This window comes from Macaca mulatta, chromosome 10 (genome assembly GCF_049350105.2).
Source record: "Macaca mulatta isolate MMU2019108-1 chromosome 10, T2T-MMU8v2.0, whole genome shotgun sequence".
Classification (NCBI taxonomy): domain Eukaryota; kingdom Metazoa; phylum Chordata; class Mammalia; order Primates; family Cercopithecidae; genus Macaca; species Macaca mulatta.
In genome coordinates, this window is record NC_133415.1 from 5,023,200 (window position 1) to 5,045,858 (window position 22,659).

At 53.7% G+C, this 22,659-nt stretch overlaps 1 protein-coding gene across 2 annotated transcripts in view; it reads left to right on the plus strand.

The window, feature by feature from the left end:
* Window positions 1-22,659, plus strand: part of CELSR1 (cadherin EGF LAG seven-pass G-type receptor 1) — a 190,015-nt gene that overhangs the window by 100,039 nt on the left and 67,317 nt on the right. For both annotated transcript variants that reach the window (XM_077949321.1, XM_077949322.1), the window contains exons 3-5: window positions 6,252-6,474; window positions 9,684-9,799; window positions 12,836-12,924. In XM_077949321.1, the coding sequence (XP_077805447.1) occupies window positions 6,252-6,474; window positions 9,684-9,799; window positions 12,836-12,924 (428 nt within the window). The remainder of the gene's footprint in view (window positions 1-6,251; window positions 6,475-9,683; window positions 9,800-12,835; window positions 12,925-22,659) is intronic.

The following is a 22,659-nucleotide window of genomic DNA, read 5'->3' on the forward strand; positions in this document are numbered from 1 at the left end:
CCTCCCCCCCCCACCGACCCGACCCCCCCCCCACCGACCCTCCCTGCCAGGTGCTCAGCATATCCCCTGCACACACCAGGCATTTATTGGGCACTCACTGTGTGCCTGACAGTCTCAGACTGGCCCCCAAACAGACCCTGTTGTTGCCTGCACAGAGCTGGGGAGAGAAACGTGTGGGGGAACCATCATACAAGCAGGGCTGGATGTGGAGCTGGTGGGGCGATTGCTAGAGAGGGGAGATTTGGAGTCGATGAGAGCCCCCAGGGGCACCCTGAGCAGGCAGGTGGGCCGAGCTTAGGTACTGTGAGGGGATGCGGGTGGCCTCTAGGCACTGGAAAGCCAAGAGAGACCGAGAGAGAGGACGTGGGGCTGGAGGATGGCCTGCAGTGTATGCTCAGGGACATCTGTAGCCGCCCCAGGAGGAGGGAGACAGTGGGGCTGGCACAGGCTCATGAGTGTGGTGTGGAGGGGGCTGGGTGTGTGGCTGGGGGCCGGGCCCTGAGACCCCTTAGGCTGGGGTCTTTATGGAGCAGTGGGATTCTAGCCAGTGGGACTGATACGTGGTGAGTCCAGTGTCATGGAGCACTCTGCCGTCGTGATACAAGGGACAAGTAGGTCTGGAGGCTGTGGGTGGGGCAGGAGCAGGGGCTGTGAGGCGAGGGGGCCTGTGGCTGTGCAGGGGGCTGCTGGAGGCAGGAGGGGCTGCAATGGGGACTCCACCTCTCCCTGGCTGGGTGGGGGAGGATGAGCTGGCAAAGGCCGGGAGTATCATCTCCTGCAAGCAGGGAGAGCAGCACCCGGGGAGTCCTGGACACTTCAACTTCTGAAGTGTCCATGGGAAAGGCTCCGCCAGCCAGGCGCTGCTGCTCTCGGGGCACCGGGTTTGCAGAGGCCAGAATGTACGCGATTGCAATTCCGGGACAAACGCGGAGGCCCGCTGTAGTGAATTCAGCAATGGCTCCCAAATCTGTGTCCACGCACAATCTCAGAATGAGACCTCAGTTGGAAATAGGGTCTTTCCAGATGTAAATGAGTTTGGGTCCTTGAGATTAAGCATCGTGGGTTTAGAGTGGGCCCTTAATCCAATGACTCATGTCTTTTCTTTATTGTTATTATGTTTTGAGACAGCCTCGCTCTGTCACCCAGGCTGGAATGCAGTGGTGCAATTTTTGGCTCACCGCAACCTCCACCTCCTGGGTTGAAGAGATTCTCCTGCCTCAGCCTGCCAAGTAGCCAGGACTACAGGCACGTGCCACCATACCTGGCTAATTTTTTGTATTTTTAGTAGAGACGGGGTTTTGCCATGTTGGCCAGGTTGGTCTCGAACTTCTGGCCTCAGGTGATCCACCTGCCTCAGCCTCCCAAAGTGCTGGGATGACAGGCGTGAGCCACCGCACTCACTCGGCCTTTTTTATTTTTTTATTTTTAATTTTTTATTTTTTTTATTAATTTTTTTTTTTTGAGACAGAGTCTCACTCTGTCGCCCAGGCTCGAGTGCAGAGGCTGGATCTCAGCTCACTGCAAGCTCCACCTCCCAGGTTCACACCATTATCCTGCCTCAGCCTCCCGAGTAGCTGGGACTACAGTCACCCGCCACGTCGCCCGGCTAGTTTTTGGTATTTTTTAGTAGAGACAGGGTTTCACCATGTTAGCCAGGATGGTCTCGATCTCTTGACCTTGTGATCTGCCCGTCTCGGCCTCCCAGAGTGCTGGGATTACAGGCTTGAGCCACCACGCCCGGCTGTTTTTTATTTTTGAGATGGAGTTTCGCTCTTGTCACCCAGGCTGGACTGTAGTGGTGTGACCTTGGCTCACTGCAAACTCGCCTCCTGGGTTCAAAGGATTCTCCTGCCTCAGCCTCCCGAGTAGCGGGGATTATAGGTGCTTGCCACCACGCTGGGTTAATTTTTGTATTAGAGACGGGGTTTCACCATGTTGGCCAGGCTAGTGAACTCCTGATCTCAGGTGATCCACCCACCTCAGCCTCCCAAAGTGCTGGGATTACAGGCGTCAGCCACGGCTCCCAGCCTGGTGTCTTTAATAACAGGAAGGAGAGGGAGATTTGACGGCCTTGTGAGGACAGAGCAGAGATTGGAATGATGGTATGCTGGGATGCTGGGAGAGGCAGGAGGGATCCACCCTGGAGCCTCCAGAGGGAGCTGGGCCCTGCTGATACCTTGATTTCAGACTCTTGGCCTGTGCGACTCTAAGAGGATGAATTTCAGTTGTTTTAAGCCTCCAGTTTGGGGTCATCAGTTATGGCAGCCACGGGAAACACATACAGCTACTTTCTGAAAATGAAAACAAACAGAAAACAAAGCAAACAGAACTCCTCATTAAAAAAGCAAACCAAACAATTCTATGGAGATTAGTTTTATTTGCAACATGTGTAAAGGAGCAAGACCTTTTCAGGGCGGGGCAAACACCTGTGCTTAGGTTCGCTGTGCTCTCACGGGTGTTAGCAGCCATCTGTTGATCTCCAGTCCCTGCATGGGGGCAGGACAAGCTTGTATCCGTCAGCCTCCCTTTCACAGGGAAGCCTGAGGACGTCGGGGGCCACTAGAAATCAAATTTGGAAGCAGGAATGCCAGTCTGTGAGTTCAAATTCAAACCTTCCAGATACAGACAAAGTGCTGTCTTCACTCAGGGCTGGACCGCCTTTTCCTGGGCCTTTTAAAGGACACCCCAGGCTGGAGGTGAGAAGTTGAGTCTTCCAGCCCTCGGATGAGTGGGGAGTGAATTCCAACCCGGGGCAGGTGGGACTGGGAGGCTGCGTGGGGGTCATGGGCCTGGGCTTCACGTTCCTCTGGGAGAGTTTGAGCCCCGGGCCCAGGCTGGGTTCTTAGTACCTGGAACAGACAGAGGCGGCTGTGGGAAGGGCAGAGCTGGGCCCCACAGGCCTTTGTTTGCCGTCGCGGTTGGGTGAGTACACCCAGCCTCTCCCGGTGGCTTTGTTATTTCAGAGTGTGCTTTGCTTGGCCACTGGCTGGAACTTAGAGAGCAAACACTCCCAAATGTCACGTATTTTAAAAGTAGAAACAAGATAATTTGAAGTGTCCAAAGGAGGAGAAATATACCTCAAGCTTCACACCTCCCGTGAACACACAGGATTTATAAAGGCCAGCCGCCCACCTGTACAGGAAGCCACGAGCACTGACTTGCCCGTGTGAGTGTGCAGGTGGGTGTGCAGGTATGCACCTGTGTGTGACAGGATGTGAGGTGTATATGAGGGTGTGCCAATGTGTGTGAACAGGTGTGTATGGATGTGTGTAGCTGGGGGGACACTGCAAGTGTGAATACATGTGGGAGGTTATAAGCATTGTGCAAACGTGTGTGCAGGTGTGTGTGTGCACATGGCCTGCCTGCAGGGTGGCAGGGTGCGGCATCTGTGGTGGGCTCACCCCCAGTAGCGGGGAGTGGTGGGGAGGTTAGACAGCCTCCACGGGTGCTGGGAGCCTGGATGAGGGCCTAGGACTGCCTCCTCTCCGTCTGCTTTAACTCTGAGTGGGGTGGGAAACCCCTCTGTTCCCATTTCCCTGGGGGCAGCCCCTGCCAGTGCAGAACAGGTGGGTGGGATCCTGTCCTGACTCCTGGGGAGGAGGAGAAAGCACCCCCCGGCCTGTGCCTGGCTGTGACCCCTCGTCAGCTCTGGTGCCTGCGAGCCCTTGGGGTTATTGGCATGGAGGCCGTGCATGCTCATGAAATTCAGCAAAAGGTTAGCGATTTCAGCCCTCCTCATATTTGAGAGGGCTCATACTGGAATCTGGAGTCACCTTGGCTTAACCAGTTACACATTCTTCTTCTTTTTTTTCTTTTTTTTTTCCTTTTTTTTTTTTTGAGACGGAGTCTCACTCTGTTGCCCAGGCTGGAGTGCAATGGCGTGATCTCGGCTCACTGCAAGCTCCGCCTCCTGGGTTCATGCCATTCTCCTGCCTCAGCCTCCCGAGTAGCTGGGACTACAGGCGCCCACCACCTCGCCCAGCTAATTTTTTGTATTTTTAGTATAGACGGGGTTTCACCGTGTTAGCCAGGATGGTCTTGATTTCCTGACCTCGTGATCCGCCCGCCCTGGCCTACCAAAGTGCTGGGATTACAGGCGTGAGCCACCGCACCCAGCCCAGTTACACATTCTTAGGTGTTGCAACCTGGTAATGGAGACTAGGAGATGCCTGGGGGAAGTAGAGGGAGAACTCAGATTCTTCAGAGGCACCATTTACCTCTGATGATTGTTATGCTAATTATACATCAGTTTCATTTGTTCCTCAAAAGCTCATTTGAAGCATTCTCTAGGAGGAGTGACAGGATTTCCTAAAACTAACAACTGAACTCACTGAAATCAGCATGTGGTTGAGGTTGGCCTTCCTGAGAAACAGACTCCAAGCCCCAGCTTAGGAGGCAGCAGGTGTGGAGGAGCCTTCAGGAGCCACAGCTGGGGGCAGTGAGGGGCCCTGGCCTGGGCAGAGGGCAGGTCGGACTGCCCTGCAGGTATACAAGGCCTCGACCACCCCACAGCGTGCTGCAGAGCTGGGATGGCCCCCTCAGGGATGGCCTGCGTTGGGCAGTCTGGTCACTGTGTCCTTGCTGACCCGTTGCTGGATGGGGGCTACCTCAGCGAGGGCAAAATCTGAGTGCAGGGTCTCAGCTATGCGCCATCAGCAACCCACACCCCAAAGCCGTCCTGGTGCGGGGTATACCTCAGCACCCTCCCTTGATAGCACCTGATTTCTTTTTTTTCTTGTTGTTGTTGTTTGTTTGAGACAAGTTTCACTCTAGTTGCCCAGGCTGGAGTGCAGTGGTACTATCTCGGCTCACTGCAACCACCACTCTCTGGGTTCAAGCAATTCTGCCTCAGCCTCCCGAGTAGCTGGGATTACAGGCATGTGCCACCACATCCAGCTAATTTTTGTGTCTTTAGTAGAGATGGGGTTTCACCATGTTGGTCAGGCTAGTCTTGAACTCCCGACCTCAGGTGATCCACCCGCCTCGGCCTCCCCAAGTGCTGGGATTACAGGCGTGTGCCACCACACCCAGCTAATTTTTGTATTTTTAGTAGAGACGGGGTTTCCCCAGTTTGGCCAGGCTGGTCTCACACTCCTGATCTCAGGTGATCCATCCACCTTGGCCTCCCAAAGTGCTGGGATTACAGGCACGAGCCACCATGCCTGGCCCACGCCATACTTTTTACACTGTTTTTTTGTTTAGTGTGTGAACATAATTTATTTTAAAATGCATTCATTTAAAATTTTGTAACTGGGAGAGAATGTTGCTGGGAATTTTCTGGTTGTTGGAAGCCCCTAAAGGTCTGTGAGGGGTCTCCGGCCAATGTCCACCCCAGGTAGAGGAGGCAGTATGGGGTGTGCGGGTTGTGGGCCACCATCCCCATCTGGGGGCGGGAGTGTCACCAAGCACACACCTGGCTGCTGGAGGATGCAGTGGCCGGTGCAGGAACAACTTGTTCAAAGCGTGGCGAATGCTGAGACCCTCCGAGCGGATGAGGTTCTGAGCGCTCCTGGTCTGAGGGCAGACGGGGAGAGAGGCAGTGTGCTGTGGGCTGCCCGGCTGGTTTTCTGGGAAAGCTTCCAGAACCTTCCTGTCACAGAAGAGTTTAAACTCTGAGGAGGACATCAGAGTAGGGTGGTGCCTGCCCTTCAGGAGCTCACAGGCTGGTGGTCGAGATGGGCCAGATTAGAACTGAGTTGGAATCCAGGGGTGGCCAGTGTGAGGTGTCTGTGGGAGGGCGGACGGCAGGCAGGGCCGGCGGCCTGCTGAGAAGGTGGCCTTTGGGTCATGTGAGGACAGCATGCTCCGAATCTCTGACGGGACTTTGCCGTGTTCTGCTATCGCACAGGCATAGGTGTGGGGAGAGGGCGTGAGGCCCTCTGGTCTGTTTCTAGGCGTTCCGCTCAGAGGAGTCCAGCCCAGCCTGCAGGGTGCTCTGAACGGGGCTGGAGGCTGGGAAGGACTCACTGCTGCTGTTTCTTTGACCCCAGAGAGAGCTTTCTGGAAACCCCCCAGCCACCATCCTTAGCTTGCCCACCAGGAGCTGGGTGCAGCCGACTCTGGCACGGCTCTGGGCAAGTCCTCAAGAACTCGGGGGTTTCTGTTCATGTCACAGACCTGACCTGGAGTCCGTCAGGTTTTCTTTCAGCAGCTGACTCTGTGGCTGGGGTGTGTCCGGGGTCCGTGACAGGCTCGTTGGCTCTTCCCTGACTGGTTGGTAACCTCTCTGGCGTCTTCCTCTCGCCCCCCAGGAGAGCACTGTGAGGTGGATGCCCGCTCAGGCCGCTGTGCCAACGGGGTGTGCAAGAACGGGGGCACCTGCGTGAACCTGCTCATTGGCGGCTTCCACTGCGTGTGTCCTCCCGGCGAGTACGAGAGACCCTACTGCGAGGTGACCACCAGGAGCTTCCCGCCCCGGTCCTTCGTCACCTTCCGGGGCCTGAGACAGCGCTTCCACTTCACCGTCTCCCTCACGTGAGTGTGTGTCCTGCCGCACCACACGGGTCTCTTCAGGAAAGGGGCGGGCTTCTCTGTGCGCCCCATCCCTCCAGATCGTGACGTCGGTGTCCTCCCTGTGTGGCCTTTGATAGTTGAGTAGCTCCAGGCCAGGCGCGGTGGCTCACGCCTGTAATCCCAGCACTTTGGGAGGTCGAGGCGGGTGAATCACCTGAGGTTGGGAGTTTGAGACCAGCCTGGTCAACATGGCAAAACCCCGTCTCTACTAAAAATACAAAAATTAGCTGGTTGCGGTGGTTTACACCTGTAATCCCAACTACTTGGGAGGCTGAGACGAGAATCGCTTGAACCAGAAGGTGGAGGTTGCAGTGAGCCAAGATTGTGCCACTGCACTCCAACCTGGGCAACACTGCATCTCAAAACACACACACACAAAACCACTTATTCCTTTTGTGTCTTTCTTTGTACCCCTTAACCCACTTCTCTTCAGCCCCTTCCCTGCTCCCTCCCCAGCCTCTGGTGACCACCACTCTCCTCTCCACCTCTGATCATGTTTGATTAAATGTCTGCACCAGGGAATGTTACGCTGCTGCTTGTCAGATTCTGAATTTCTGAGATTATTGCACTGGACAATTATGAACGATTTCCCTTATGTGTGATGGTGGCTAAACAATCAGAGCTGACACTAAATCACTGAGAGTTTTGTAGGGAATGCCTTTAAAAGTAAAATCGTAAGGTCCCTCCCCAAGCTTCCAGGGCAGTTACACTTTGGGAGTGGTGGGGGCTGTAGGCAGAACCCTGTTGAGCCTCTGAGAGCCGCTGTGAGGGGCCAGGTTGGGGGCGCCCAGCTGCTTTTGTTTCAGGTGGGTGCTTTCATGCTCCTTCTCCTCTTTCTAGTTTCTCTTTGCCAAGTGTCCAGGCTCCCAAGTGGGCTCCGGGCTCTGTTCCCAGCTGCCTCTCATCCCCCCAGCCCTTTGTTCTTTCCTCCTCCTTCCCCGGCCCCCTCTCCGGGCCTTGGTTTCTGTTTTCTGGCCTTTCCTCTTTTTGCTTGCATTCTTCCAACCCTCCCCTCGGCTTTGGGTCCCTTCTTTATTGCTCTGTCGCCAGTGGTGTACGTGTGCTTGCCAGGGGAGCTGTGCAGGACTGTTTGACACTGACACCACCCAACAGCCCCCACCTGGGTCCAAAGGGAACCACACAGAAGTGAAACCGACCAAAGGGAATCAGGTGTGACCCAGGGGCTGAGTCTCGGGAAACAAGGCTGCACTGAGTTGGCCCCGTCGTCATTAAGATCCCTTCTCCCTGCTCATTCCCTGCCCAAGCATCAGCGTGCTGTGTGGGTATTTTTCTTTAGTGTTTGTCATCAGTTCTTGCTGGCATTCTAAATAGAGGGGGTTTGAGGGACAGCTGGGAACCGTCAGTTTTTTGTTTGTTTTTTGGTTTTTGAGATGGAGTCTCACTTTGTTGCCAGGCTGGAGTGCAGTGGCGGTGTGATCTCGGCTCACTGCAACTTCCGCCTCCCAGGTTCAAGCAATTCTCCTCCCTCAGCCTCCCGAGTTGCTGGGATTACAGGTGCCCACCACCATGCTGGCTAATTTTGTATTTTTAGTAGAGATGGGGTTTCACCATGTTGGCCGGGCTGGTCAACCTGACCTCAGCTGATCCACCCACTTCGGCCTCCCACAGTGCTGGGATTACAGGTGTGAGCCACCGGCTAGCCAAAACCATCAATTTTAACTCAAGAAAAAGGCTGAGGTCAGATGCTCCAGGCTGGCTCAGGCCGACTCCTGCAGGAAAATGGATAAACCAACCTTAAGTCAAAAGGAGTTCCTGCCACTGATCTCTGATGGTGGAGACAGCCAGCTAGTTCAGGAACCCGTCCCGAGCTCACTCAGGAGGTTCGCCAAGTTCTCTGAAACCAGGGAGGTGGGGGAGGTGCTGTGGTGATTTGGGTCTGAAGACCCCCTGCCTGGGCCCCTGGGTGGGAGAAGGATTTCTGAGAATTCGATGATCTCCTGCCAGAGCAGGTAGTTTTTTGCTCTGCCTGCTCTAAGTTCTGACAGGCCTGTTCATGTTCAGGCGTCTGTTCGTGCCCCTTCCTTTCATTTATTCACACAGCCCATATTAAGCGCTGATATGGACCAGATCCTCTTTGGGCTCTGGAATGCAGCAGGGAATGAGAGCTGCAGTTCCTCCCCTTATGGATCATGCATTCTTATAAACCAGTGAGTCAGCAGCATGATTTCAGAAATTAACCGAGTGATGTCATAGGCTGATGGGAGGTGAGGGCAACTTGGAGTAAAATGAGTCAGGGCAGGTACAGCTGGGTTGACCCCTGAGCAATCTGCAAAGCCTGGGAAGATTGTTTCTGGGGTAGGGCAGCTGTGCAAAGGCCCTGGGGTCTTTTTGACCCGTGTTTGGGCACCAACAGATGCTATTGTGGCTGACTGCGGGGGCGAGCGGGCAGGGGCTAAGAGGGGTCCTTCCACAGCATCATCCCCTCCTGGGAAGGTACCAGGTCCCCACGCCCTGGCGCACACACGAGGGGATCTGTTCACAGCAGTAGAAAATGTACAGTGCATGCTTTGTCCAAACACATCTGTAACAGGTGTCCTGGCTGCTGGTCGTACTTGTAGCATGTTGTGCAAATGGGATATTTTTTGCATTCTACAGGCCATAGTAACCAGTTTCCCCATGGATTCTGGTTTCCTACTTCCAGAAAAGAACACTGCTTATCAAGCTTGATGGGCTGTCTGCTCCTATGCGAGGGAGGCATGCCTGACACCATTCTTTACTGAATTGTAGCCCCACATGTTTGCCCTCCTCTGACTGGGCTCGTCATTCCTAGGCAACCTTTTTTTTTTTTTTCCCCCCGAGATGGAGTCTCACTCTGTCGCCCAGGCTGGAGTACAATGGCGCAATCTCGGCTCACTGCAAGGTCTGCCTCCCGGGTTCATGCCATTCTCCTGCCTCAGCCTCCTGAGTAGCTGGGACTATAGGTGCCTGCCACCACGCCCGGCTAATTTTTTGTATTTTTTTTTTTTTTTAGTAGAGACAGGGTTTCACCATGTTAGCCAGAATGGTCTTGATCTCCTGACCTCGTGATCTGCCCTCCTCGGCCTCCCAAAGTGCTGGGATTACAGGCGTGAGCCACCGCGCCCGGCCCCTAGGCAGCCTTTTGACCCTGGGGTCTTCATCCCGTGATGTGCCTCTGCTTGGCTCCACAGGTTTGCCACCCAAGAAAGGAACGGCTTGCTGCTCTACAACGGCCGCTTCAACGAGAAGCATGACTTCATTGCCCTGGAGATCGTGGACGAGCAGGTGCAGCTCACCTTCTCTGCAGGTGGGGCCTTCTCCCTAGGAAGGGCAGCTCTGAGCAATTCACAGATGCTTTGTGGGTTAAAACTACCCTTGCCCTGTGCAGCGCCTCCAAGCTGCTTATCCTTTCATCCCTCAATTGTAGGTCTAGGAACCTGTCTTATTGAAGAAATCCAAAGTGCAAAAAGATGTTCACAACAGGCCTGGCGCGGTGGCTCATGCCTGTAATCCCAGCACTTTGGGAGGTCAAGGCAGGCAAATCACGAGGTCACGAGATCGAGACCAGCCTGACCAACATGGTGAAACCCTGTGTCTGCTAAAAACAAAAAAATTAGCTGGGCGAAGTGATGTGTGCCTATAATCCCAGCTACTTGGGAGGGTGAGACAGGAGAATCGCTTGAATCCAGGAGGTCGAGGTTGCAGTGAGCCGAGACTGCACCACTGCACTCCAGCCTGGGTGACAAAGCAAGATTCCGTTAAAAAAAAAAAATAAATAAATAAAAGGCAGCCTGACAATGTAGTCAATGTAGGAAAAATGATAAGACCATCTCCTAATATGCGAAAACCTTCAAACTCACTAGAAAGGAAACTAGGCCGGGCGCGGTGGCTCACGCCTGTAATCCCAGCACTTTTGGAGGCCAAGGCGGGTGAATCACGAGGTCACGAGATCGAGACCAGCCTGACCAACATAGTGAAACCCCGTCTGTACTAAAAATACAAAAATTAGCTGGGCATGGTGGCAGACACCTGTAATCTCAGCTACTCAGGAGGCTGAGGCAGGAGAATTGCTTGAACCCAGGAAGCAGAGATTGCAGTGAGCCGAGATTGTGCCACTGCACCCCAGCCTGATGATGGAGCAAGACTCCGTCTCAAAAAATAATAATAATAAAAGATGTTCATGACAGTGTTATTTGTAGTGCTGGAAATGTGGACGATCTGGTTCATGTTTTCAGAAACCAAGGAATCATTACATTGTGGTACATCTCTAGATTAAAAATATTGATGCTGGCTGGGTGCAGTGGCTCACACCTGTAATCCCAGCACTTTGGGAGGCCGAGGTGGGCAGATCACCTGAGGTCAGGAGTTAAGAGACCAGCCTGGCCAACATGGTGAAACCCCGTCTCTACTAAAAATACAAAAATTAGCCGGGTGTGGTGGCACATGCCTCTAATCCCAGCTACTCAGGAGGCTGAGGCAGGAGAATCGCTTGAACCTGGGAGGCGGAGGTTGCAGCGAGCCGAGATCATGCCATTGCACTCCAACCTGGGTGACAGAGTGAGACTCCATGACAAGGCTGGCCAGGCAAAGTGGCTCATGCCTGTAATCCTAGCATTTTGAGAGGCCAAGGCAGGCAGATTGCTTGAGCCCAGAAGTTCAAGACCAGCCTGGGCAACATAGTGAGACCCTGTCTCTTTAAAAAAATATATATATATATTGACAAGGCCATTAAACATAGTATTCCAGTTGTTAGAAAAGAACATTTTTCCAGACTTCCAGCAGGTATATCTGTGTTTTTCTGGTACACATGACTCTTTTTGTTTTTGTTTTTGTTTTGAGACCGTCTCACTCTTTAACCCAGGCTGGAGTACAGTGGTGCAATATTGGCTCACTGCAACCTCCACCTCCTAGGTTCAAGCGATTCCCATGCCTCAGCGTCTCAAGTAGCTGGGATTACAGGCACATTTCACCATGCCTGGCTAATTTTTGTATTTTTAGTAGAGACTGGGTTTCACTGTGTTGGCCAGGCTGGTCTTGAACTCCTGACCTCAAGTGATCCTCCCACCTTGGCCTCCCAAAGTGCTGGGATTACAGGTGTGAGCCACCAGGCTCAGCCTGGCACACTTGACTTTTAGGAGTGAATTCTGCCATCTCCTCCTTCACCTGGAAGTTCACCACGATGGCTCAGGTGCTTCCATCTCTAGAACCCTGGCCTGTGTTGAATGACGTGTGTGTGATGGTGGAGGATGGAGCTTGGTTTTCTGTATGCAGTAAAGAAAGGGAGGCACCTGTAACAGCAGCCGGCCACTGTGGGAGTGGTGGCCACAGCCCTCCAGGCTCTGTGAGTTGGAATTAGGCTATTCCTCTGGCCGGTGTCTCCCACACCCCTGTTTCCAGAGCTCCTGCTGGTTCCCTTTAGACGGCATTCCCTGCCTGGGACCGTACCCACCGCACCTGTCCTTTGGTGCCCCTGAACCTCCTTCCTCCCAGCTGCTGCTGATTCAGGGTTGTGCTCCAGAATCCCCGAAGGGACTCGCCCACCCCACTGTAGCAGGAGCTCAAGGGGTGAAAGTGACAAACACCCCGAAGCAGAGATGCACAAGAGACGCGTCTGCGACCTCACGATGGGATGTGTTATGTGGTTTAAGAGTTGTTAAAAACCTGAGATGACATTTATTTGATTAAGTGACCTAAAGGGGAATTGGTTTTGATGATTTTATCTACATCGATGCAATGCCTAGGAAAAAGAATTCGACCGCTGGTGCGGTGTAGGTGTGACTGCTGCTGGTACAGACAGATGGGTTTTCTGTGCTTACCTTTTTTCATATTTAGAAAAGAGGAACAAGGCCAGGTGCAGTGGCTCACGCCTGTAATCCCAACACTTTGGGAGGCCAAGGCAGGCAGATCACGAGGTCAGGAGTTCGAGACCAGCCTGGCCAACATGGCGAAACCCCATCTCTACTAAAAATACAAAAATTAGCCAGGCATGATGGCAGGTGCCTGTAATCCCAGCTACTCGGGAGGCGGAGGCAGGAGAATCGCTTGAACCCAAGAGGCGGAGGTGACAGTAAGCCGAGATCACGCCACTGTATTCCAGCCTGGGTGACAGAGCGAGACTCCATCTCAAAACAAAACCAGAAAAGAGGAACAAGAATTACTTTTGTAACCAGAAAAGAAAATGGATGGGGAGTGGTGGGCGGCTCCCACCATGGTGCTGTGGGGAGGGGAGGGAGGACGTGGCCATGTGCACCTGTCTCCCCCGATGCCTCACAGCCCGGTCCTCGGTCCCCAGTAGGCCCCGCCAACCTCTGCTTTCTCTCTGGATCTCCCTCCCACCGTGCAGGTGAGACGACGACGACTGTGGCACCGAAGGTTCCCGGTGGTGTAAGTGACGGGCGGTGGCACTCTGTGCAGGTGCAGTACTACAACAAGGTAAGACGGTCCCCACCACTTCCCCCCGGCCCCAGGGTGGCTCAAGAAGGTGCCCTGGAGCAGGGCGCAGCGGCTCATGCCTGTAATCCCAGCACTTTGAGAGGCCGAGGCGGATGGATTACATGAGGTCAGGAGTTTGAGACCAGCTTGGCCAACGTGGTGAAACCCTGTCTCTACCAAAAATACAAAAATTAAAAAATTAGCTGGGTGTGGTGGTGGGTGCCTATAATCCCAGCTACTCAGGAGGCTGAGACAGGAGAATCACTTGAGCCTGGGAGGCGAAAGTTACGGTGAGCCGAGATCGTGCCACTGCGTTCCAGCCTAGGTAACAGAGCAAAACTCCATCTGGAAAAAAAAAAAAAGAAAGAAAAAGAAAGGAAAAAAGGTGCCCTGGTAGATTTTCTGTCTTAAGACATTTGTGCTCTGAAATTTTTTTTTTTTTTTTTTTTTTTTTGAGACGGAGTCTCGCTTTGCCGCCCAGGCTGGAGTGCAGTGGCCGGATCTCAGCTCACTGCAAGCTCCGCCTCCCGGGTTCACGCCATTCTCCTGCCTCAGCCTCCCGAGTAGCTGGGACTACAGGCGCCCGCCGCCTCGCCCGGCTAGTTTTTTGTATTTTTAGTAGAGACGGAGTTTCACCGGGTTAGCCAGGATGGTCTCCATCCCCTGACTTCGTGATCCGCCCGTCTCGGCCTCCCAAAGTGCTGGGATTACAGGCTTGAGCCACCGCGCCCGGCCTCTGAAATTTTTTTAAATGTGCTATTGGAAAAAGTGGTTTAGGAAATGCACATTTGTGGAGGGTCCGTGTAAATACAGCTGAGCCCTGTGGTGGGGTCATAGTCCTCCCACCTGGAGCTTTGTGTCGGGGAGGGACATGGACCCCGGAGATCTCCGTCGCTGGGGGAGGGACACAGAAAGGGCTTGTTCATGTGCAGCCGCCTTGGCCAGAGTATTTCCTAGTGGCTGAAATTCTGAGCCGTTCATACACGACTCTGTAGCCAAGGTTGTCCGCTCTGCCTGGATGTAAACGGGAAAGCCAGAACGCTCCGGGGAAGTGCCCTGAAGACTGGGTGGCTTTGGTTTCGCTTTATTTTGCTTTTCCTTGGCTTGTAAGGAAACACATTGTTTTTTGCATCAAAATGCCATGCTTTCCACGGCTGTGACTGTGCAAACCCCTTTTCTCTTCTTGGGAAGCTCCAGGGTGTGCTCCCACGTGCTCATGGTTCTGCAGGGGTCTTACTGGCCCCTCCTGGAGCCCAGTCGCCCCCCTGTGCCCCACTTCCCAGACTTCCACAAGGCCGAGGCCTAAGCTTGGTTGGCAGATGAGAGATCCTCTGTCCTCCAGGAGAATTGAGCCAGTCCTTCTGTGGAGACAGCATCTTCCTTCTTTCACGGCCACTATGCCTGGCTGCGACTCGCCAGCAGTTGGGGTCCAGTCACTGGGCCTGAGGTTGCAGTGCTGCGTCCACCGGCTTTCACTCTCCTTTCCGTGCTGGCCACCGGCGTCCCTCTACCTCCCTGACCCGCCCTTCACATCTGCCTTGAATATCCCATCATCTCCCAGGCATGCCACACAGACTCCAAGTAGTGGTCACCTGCACAGAGACTATGGTTTTTATCCTCTGTCCCATCAGTGCCAGCCCAGGGCAGGTGGAGCTTGAGCCTCATTTGGGAGGAGGACAGATGGGAGGTGCTGGTGGGGTTTGGGGGGATATTGAGAGAAGGCGGCAGGTGTCTGGGCGGGGTCTGGGCTGCCGCACGTTGGATGTCACCCCTAGTGGGGCCTGGCTGATGCATGGAGAACCGTGTGCTCGACAGAGGCGCAGGGGCTGGTGGGGTGAGGGGCTCAGGGCTGAGCAAGAGGAAGAGGGCAGCCCTCACAGACGCAGATCCATTTGCTGCCATTGTCCATTTCAAAGACCGAGTCTTTTCTTGATACGGTGCCGTCCTGTGGCTGTGTGGGGCAGTGCTAGCCAGTGTGAAGTGCATTCACGTGGGTGAGCTGCACGGGTGGCCCCTGCGTCCTGCTGCCTGGTGCTGCCTACTCTGACCCTGTGACCCTTCCTGTTGTGCCCTTCCAGCCAGCTGGGGCTGGACATCAGAGCTCGATGCCCCCTGGGGTGGTGCCTCCCAAGGGCTGGGCCACAGGGGACCCTGGAGACTGTGCCCCATCGTCAGGGAAGCGTAGGGCATAGGTGGCACATTTTCCTTCCTGCGCGTGTCAGAAAACAAAGTCCAGGGATGAATGTTTTTTGCTGGGGAGGGGGTGGGCGGGGGGAGGTTGAGTCCGCCTTGGTCTCCCCATCGGTGTCCAACACTCCAGAATCATCATCTGCCTATGGCAGAAGCAATAGTGTGCCCACAGTTGTGGAGGGACTCGCAGCCAGGACACTGCTACGGTCACCTCTGTCCACACTCGGCCCTGGCTCTGAACACAGTGAGTGTTTACCGGGGCCCGCCCGCCTGCCGCCGCCCCCTTCCGGGTGCTCAGAGGAGTAAAGTCACCATGCAGGACGCCACCTGCACTGTCCCGGAGGAGAGGGGCCTCACGTAAGAAGATAAACAGAGGACGGTGGATTACCGGGATCCACGGCTTCCGTGTCTAGGGCCAGGTCCTTTCAGCGGTGCCTGAGCACAGCCCCCCGTGTGGGATTAGGCCTTTCCTGTGAGCGCTGGATGCTTCTCTGTCTTGCCTGAGGTTATTTGATGGAGGAAACCAACCAGTTTTTACTGTGGCTTTAGGCGTCCATTAGGAGGTCTGACGGGGCCACACACTAGGAATGTGTTAGCAGAGATTATGAGCATCTGCCCGAGAAGGAGACGGCACCGCTGCTCCGTGACCTTGTCTCCGAGTGGCAGCTCTGACAAACCCAGGTGCAGCGGTCTCCTCTGGAGTGTGCCGGAGCTGGGGGCAGGGCCAGTCAGGTTGTGAGCGGTATGGGGGCCTGGAGGGGTGGCAGGGCCAGCTTGAGGTCAGGAAGACAACCTTCTGGGGGCCGGTTCCTCTCCTCTCTGGGCCTCCACTTTGTCTCCAATGTTACCTCTGGTCCCGTCCTCTGGCAGCCACCTTGGGGGTGACCTTGGGCCACCAGGGAAGGTTTTGGGGAAGAGGACAGGCTCAGGTTGGGAGGCGACCCACACAGGAAGGAGGTGTTGGGGCTGGACAATGAGGGGTTGAGGGGCTCAGGGCTGGGGCTACAAGGGTAGTCTTGAGGGCGGTGGGTGACATGGCCGAGGGAACCCCCCTGCACATGCGTCCCTGCCTGCCTTGGCTGATGCGGAGGGTCTTCCCCCCCCGCCCCACCCAGCTGTGTCCTTTCCCCAGCACGCTGTGTTCACCTGCTGCGCCACCTTGCTGGTTTTGGTTTTTGAATTTTTAGGGATGATTAAGAAAACATATTTGAAAAAATTCAGCATACAACGATGTGGTGAGGGTGGAAGCATTGGTGGGGGCTGCGCCGCTGCCCAGCCCCCTCTCTTCAGTCTCGTTCTCTGTCCCCCGCCCTCCAGGGCGGCTGTGTCTCTGAGGCGTGGGCCACCTGCACCTTAGGTCTGAGCATGACCTCCTGGGTATCGCCTGTCAGTGGCCGCCTGCACTGCATCCATGTGCAAACTGCGGGGACCCTTCCCCCACCTGCCAGTGCACAGGGCCTGGGAGCTGCCAGGCTGGTGGAGCAGTCAGGGTCCTCACAGGAAGCAGATGGGGTGCTCCAGTGGGACCAGCCCTGGAAGAGTTATTTACAAAGGGCTGGGCAGGGCGTGGGGTATCCATGAGGGGCGGTGTGGAACCCACGGCTAGAGGCAGTGTCAGCAGAGCTGTGACAGCCCTTAGTCCTCAAGCATCAAGGGAAATGGCAGATTGGAGCGCAGAGAGAAGGGGTCCTGGTCAGAAGCCACAGGAGAGGGGCACAGGCCACCCCTGTGTTAGAGGCACAGCCAGCCTGGGGCCCTCCTGGTACCCCTCCCCTCCCCTCCCTCACTCTATCCTCCCATGTGGCTTGCCACTGGCCAACGCCACCAGAAGCCACGGGATAGGGAACCCTCCCAGGCAGGGAGCAGGCAGAGTCTGTTTATTTTTCCTTTCTGCTTGATGACATTTTAGACGAGAAGGTTTATTGGTCTAATTCACCTTCAGCAAAGCCAAAGGGTGCATTGGAGTCGGACATTCTTCCAGGAAGGTCTTTTCAAAGGCAGACACTTGTGCATTTGTGTGGAGCTCCGCCAAGCACAGATGAAACAACATAGCCCCCACTCGCACAGCCGTCCCGGGAGGTCTGGGGCCGCGTGGAGCAGTTTCAGCCATTGCTTCACCCCCAGCGTGATTGTTTGTTTGTTTTCCCCCAAGGCTGGTTTGAAGGTGTTTCCACCACAACTTCCAAAAGGGCGAAAGTGCCTGACGGAAAAGGAAAACTGTTCTTCCCACTTGAGAATCAGGTTTTGCCCTCATTAGCTTTAAGTGTTTGCTGCTCCCCCATTGCCCTGGGCATCCTGGGTGTTCGGGAGGTGTGGGGAGAAGCTTACTCTTCACAGAGACAGTGCTGGGGAGGGGCCGTCTGTGAGGACGGGGACCCTCAGGGCTGCACTGAGCGCTCATTCCCTGATTGTGCTTCCCTGAGGCTGCCTGCAGGGATCACGTTTAGATGCTACCTTGCTCCAGGAGCTCCTGGCAGAGTCAGGGGCACAGATGTGCCAGCGAGATGTTTAACGGGGCCCTGGGGAAGCAAGGGTGGCTCATGCCCACCTGGCCCGGGTGTCTTCCAAAGCCAGCTGAGCCTGCCCAGAGCCTGGAGCACAGCCTCCTTGCCAGCTGTGGAGGCAAGGACGTGCTGGGAAGGTAGTGCCTGACATGGACACGAGGCGGTGTGGCCTGCTGGGGACCCGTGAGTGAGCTGTGAGGTGAGGCAGTGAGGTGGGGCGCCAGGAGGCCCGGAGCTGCTGGGAGATCCCGCATGAAGCAGATGTGGGAGGTGGTGAGCAGCCGTGCTGGGATTTCCCGCCTGGGCGCTGCTGCCCCTTGGGGACGATGATCCTTCATTGGGAGGCCTGTTCTGGGCAGCATTGCTGACCTCTGGTCACTAGACTCCAGCTGTTCCCCTAACCCAGTTTTGACAACCAAGAGGTCCTCACCATTGTCAGGCCCCTGAGGTCATGCCCTGGATGAGAACCACTGGGCTAGTGAGACGGGAGCTCAGCTAGGTGGAGTCCTGGTAGCTTCAGGTGGAGATGCAAGACCCTGGATCGGGGCTTGAGGCAGCAGCCTCTACATGGGTGGCAGGTGGTCTTCAAGGGGCACTGGGCATCCATTACCTGGCCGGGGACGGTGCTGTGCTTGTCGCGATTGCCATGCTGGCCACATGTGGCTAGACCACACGCGGTGGAGCCCCACGCCTGAGCTGGCTGCTGCAGTCCTCGAGACCCTGCCCCGGCACTTTGGCTTGCTCTGGTTCTGGTGATTCTGAGATGGCGCGGGGCTGTCTTTGGCATGCTGCGGAAAGTGCTTTTATAAAGACAGCATGAGGCCAGGTTGCAACAAACCTCCTCTGGACAACCAGCCTCTGCTTCTGTTGAGCCAGAAGATCTAAGTGCTTTGAGATTTCCATGACCTTGAGATGACCCCTCGGTCCTGCTGTCATTAGGGATTGCTCACCTGTTGCTTGTCAGGTCATTCAAAACCTCTTGGGTCTGTGCTGCACATTAAACCCCAAAGTCCCAAGAAGAGTGAGCAATGTGCCCCCAGAGCACCCCTGGGGTCCGGGGAGCTTCTCTGTTTCTGCAAATGTTCTAAAAACTCGAGGGCTTCCACCTAGACACTTGTGTCAGGGTGCGATGTTTTGATGGGACTCTTCCTGGGCTCTACAGATTTGCCATGGTTAGACAGTTGTATGGTCCCCTGGGTGAGGTCACGTGACCCTCTTTTTCCCTCCCTTCCATGTTAATTGAGTGCCGACTACACGCACAGAATCCAACTTACAGAAACGAACTCGGAAGGTATTTAATAGAATAGAAGGTCCTCCAACAGTGGAATGTCAACAACCATTGTCAACAGTGCAGTGGGGTTCTGTGCAGTAAGGTCCTCCCATAGTAGAATGTCAGCAACCATTGCCAACAGTGCACTGGGGTTGTGTGCAGTAAGGTCCTCCGACAGTGGAATGTCAACAACCATTGCCAGCAGTGCAGTGGGGTTCTGTGCAGTAAGGTCCTCCGACAGTGGAACGTCAACAACCATTGCCAGCAGTGCAGTGGGGTTGTGTGCAGTAAGGTCCTCCGACAGTGGAACGTCAACAACCATTGCCAGCAGTGCAGTGGGGTTGTGTGCAGTAAGGTCCTCCGACAGTGGAACGTCAACAACCATTGCCAGCAGTGCAGTGAGGTTGTGTGCAGTAAGGTCCTCCAACAGTGGAATGTCAACAACCATTGCCAGCAGTGCAGTGGGGTTGTGTGCAGTAAGGTCCTCCGACAGTGGAACGTCAACAACCATTGCCAGCAGTGCAGTGGGGTCCTGTGCAATAAGGTCCTCCGACAGTGGAACGTCAACAACCATTGCCAGCAGTGCAGTGGGGTCCTGTGCAGTAAGGTCCTCACAACCTCCTCTGACAGTGGAATGTCAACAACCATTGTCAACAGTGCAGTGGGGTTCTGTGCAGCGATGAGGGGAGGAGCTCCCAGGATATTGTTACTAGATTAAAAGCCCTAGTTGTAGGGTGTATTTTATTTTATTTTATTTTATTTTAAGATGAAGTCCCACTCTGTCGCCCAGGTGCCTCTGTCACTATCTCAGCTCGCTGCAACCTCAGCCTCCTGGGTTCAAGCAATTCTCCTGCCTCAGCCTCCTGAGTAGCTGGGATTACAGCTGCTCACCACCAGACCTGGTTAATTTTTTTGTATTTTTACTAGAGATCGGGGTTTCACTATGTTGGCCAGGCTGTTCTCGAACTCCTGACCTCAAGTGACCCACCTGCCTTGGCCTCCCAAAGTGTTAGATTACAGGCGTGAGCCACTGCACCCAGCCAAGCCTGGTTCTTTTAGTGGAGTTAGGATTACAGGCGTGAACCACTGCACCCGGCCAAGCCTGGTTCTTTTAGTGGAGTTAGGATTACAGGCGTGAGCCACTGCACCCGGCCAAGCCTGGTTCTTTTAGTGGAGGGTGGCATTTAGAACTCCAGATCTGGGTGCTTGGTGTGCTCATTGCTTTGGGTTGTCTCACTCCCAGTGTCTCTTACTGGGCAGAACTAGGACATAGACGTCTGTGTAGGTGTGTGTGTACATATACACACGCACACACGCTTCATATTGATTCTTTTTTCCTATTTACCTATCACTCCCTATTGGAAGCCATAAACTTCACTGCAGCACTGCCGCGTTTGCCCTGCTCTGCACGTTGACGTCCCCCTGATGCCGTCCCAGCCCATTCGTGCTGCTTGGTAACAGAACACCCGAGGCTGGGTACTTACAAACCACAGAGATTGATTTCTCTGAGTCCCGGAGGCTGGAAGCCTGAGCACCTGCAGGTTTGGGGCCTGGCGAAGGCCCATTCCTCATAAATGGCAGCGTCCGGGTGTCCTTGCGTGGCAGAAGACTGCAAGAGGGTGGACCCACGCCTGTGGGCCCTTTTATTGAGGCCTTATCCCATCCTTGAGGGGCCCACCCTCATGACTTTACCACCTCCTAAAGGGCCCATCTCTTGATACCATCCCACTGGCCATGAAGTTTCAACACGTGAGCTTTGGAGGACACTTCAGACCATAGCACCCCCAAATTCATATATTGAAATCCTCACCCCCAAGGTGATAGTATTAGGAAGTGGAGCCTTTGGGAGGTGATCAGGGTCTCCCATGAGTGGAATGAATGTCCTTATAAAAGAGCCCCAAGACTGCCCCTCACCCCTTCTGTCATGTGAGGGTGTGGCAAGAAGGTGCTGGTCTGGGAACCAGGGGGCAGACCCTCCCCAGATGTTGAATAAGCCAGCACCTTGATGTTGGACTCGCAACCTCCAGAACTGTGAGAAACAGATGTGTGTTGTTGACAAGCCACTCAGCCTCTGGTATTTTGTTACAGCAGCCCAAGCAGAGTTAGAGTTCATTCTTGTTGTTTTTCCTCTTCTATATTTGTAAATCTTTATCAGTTAGGAACCTTGTTCTCGTTTTCCTCAGTATAGTTATTGATTTTTCTCAACCTTCCATTATTTAAACAACTTTCCAACCCCACCAGGCCACAGCTTCACTCAGCCCCCTCTCCAGCTGTCCCCTCCCCAGCTGCCCCCTCCCCAGCCTTGCTGCTCTGCCTCACTCAGCCCTGGTGGTACCAGCTGACTCCAGCAATTGGAGATGGGTCTGCATAGAGACTTGACCGAAATATTTCATTATTCAAAAAAGAAGGGAGGAAGGGAAGAAGGAAGGTTTTTAAACAAATTTAAAGGGAATAAAAATCCTAAATATGAAAAGCTGTGGGATGCAGCTAAAGCAGTGCTGAGAGGGAAATGTATAGCACTAAATACTTACATTAGAAAAGGGGGATGTCTCAGATCAGTAATCTAAGCTTTTACTTCAAGAACCTAGAATAAGAATAAAATAAACCCAAAGCCGGCAGAAAGAAGGAAATAATAAAGATAAGAGTAGCAGTCAGTGAAATTGAAACAACAAAACAATAGAGAAAATCAATGAAACAAAGAGCTGATTCTTTAAGAAGATTAACAAAATCTATTCAAAGAGGGAAAAACTTCTGGCGTGACTGATAAGGAAAAAAAAGGAAGACAAATTACTAATACCAGGAATAAAATAGGCTCTGTAGACATTAAAAGGGGTAATAAGGGAATAATAAAAACAACTCTACATGTGTACATTTAAAACCCAGATGCACGGACCAACTCCTCAAAAAACTACTCCTCCTCACCCAAGATGAAATCGGTCATTTGAATGACTGTATAACTATTGAGGAAATAGAATTTGTAGTTTAACATTCCCAAAAAGGAAATCTCCAGACCCAGATGGCTTCACAAGAGAATTCTAACAAATATTTAAAGAATTACGTCAATTCTGCAACGTCTCTTCCAGAAAATAGAGAACATTTCCCAGTTCAGTTCATGAAGCATTACCCTGATTCCAATACCAGACGAAGACAGACGAAACCAAACCCCAGACCACTGTTCCTCATGAATATAGATGCAATTCATGTTGACGCAGAAACCTGCACATAAGTGGTACAGCAGCTTTTCATAATATCCCCAAATGGGAAACAGCCCAGATGGCTGTCACTGGGTGAATGGTTAAACAAACTGATATGTCCCTACCATGGAACAAGGACTACATCTTAGCACCAGACAACTTCTCACTCTGCTGAGTGGGAAAAGGCAACCACCAAAGGGACCATACTGTATGATTCCATTTGTATGACATTGTGTTTTTTTGTCTGTGTTTTTTTTTTTAGACAGAGTTTTGCCTCGTATCCCAGGCTGGAGTGCAGTGGCACGATCTCAGCTCACTGCAACCTCCACATCCTGGGTTCAAGTGATTCTCCTGCCTCAGGCTCCCGAGTAGCTGGGATTACAGGCACGTACCACCACGCTCGGCTAATTTTATATTTTTAGTAGAGGAGGGGTTTTACCACGTTGGTCAGGCTGGTCTCGAACTCCTGACCTCAAGTGATCCGTCCACCTTGGGCTCTCAAAGTGTTGCGATTACAGGCGTGAGCCACCGCACCCAGCCTTTATGACATTCTTAATATGACAAAATAACAATGGAA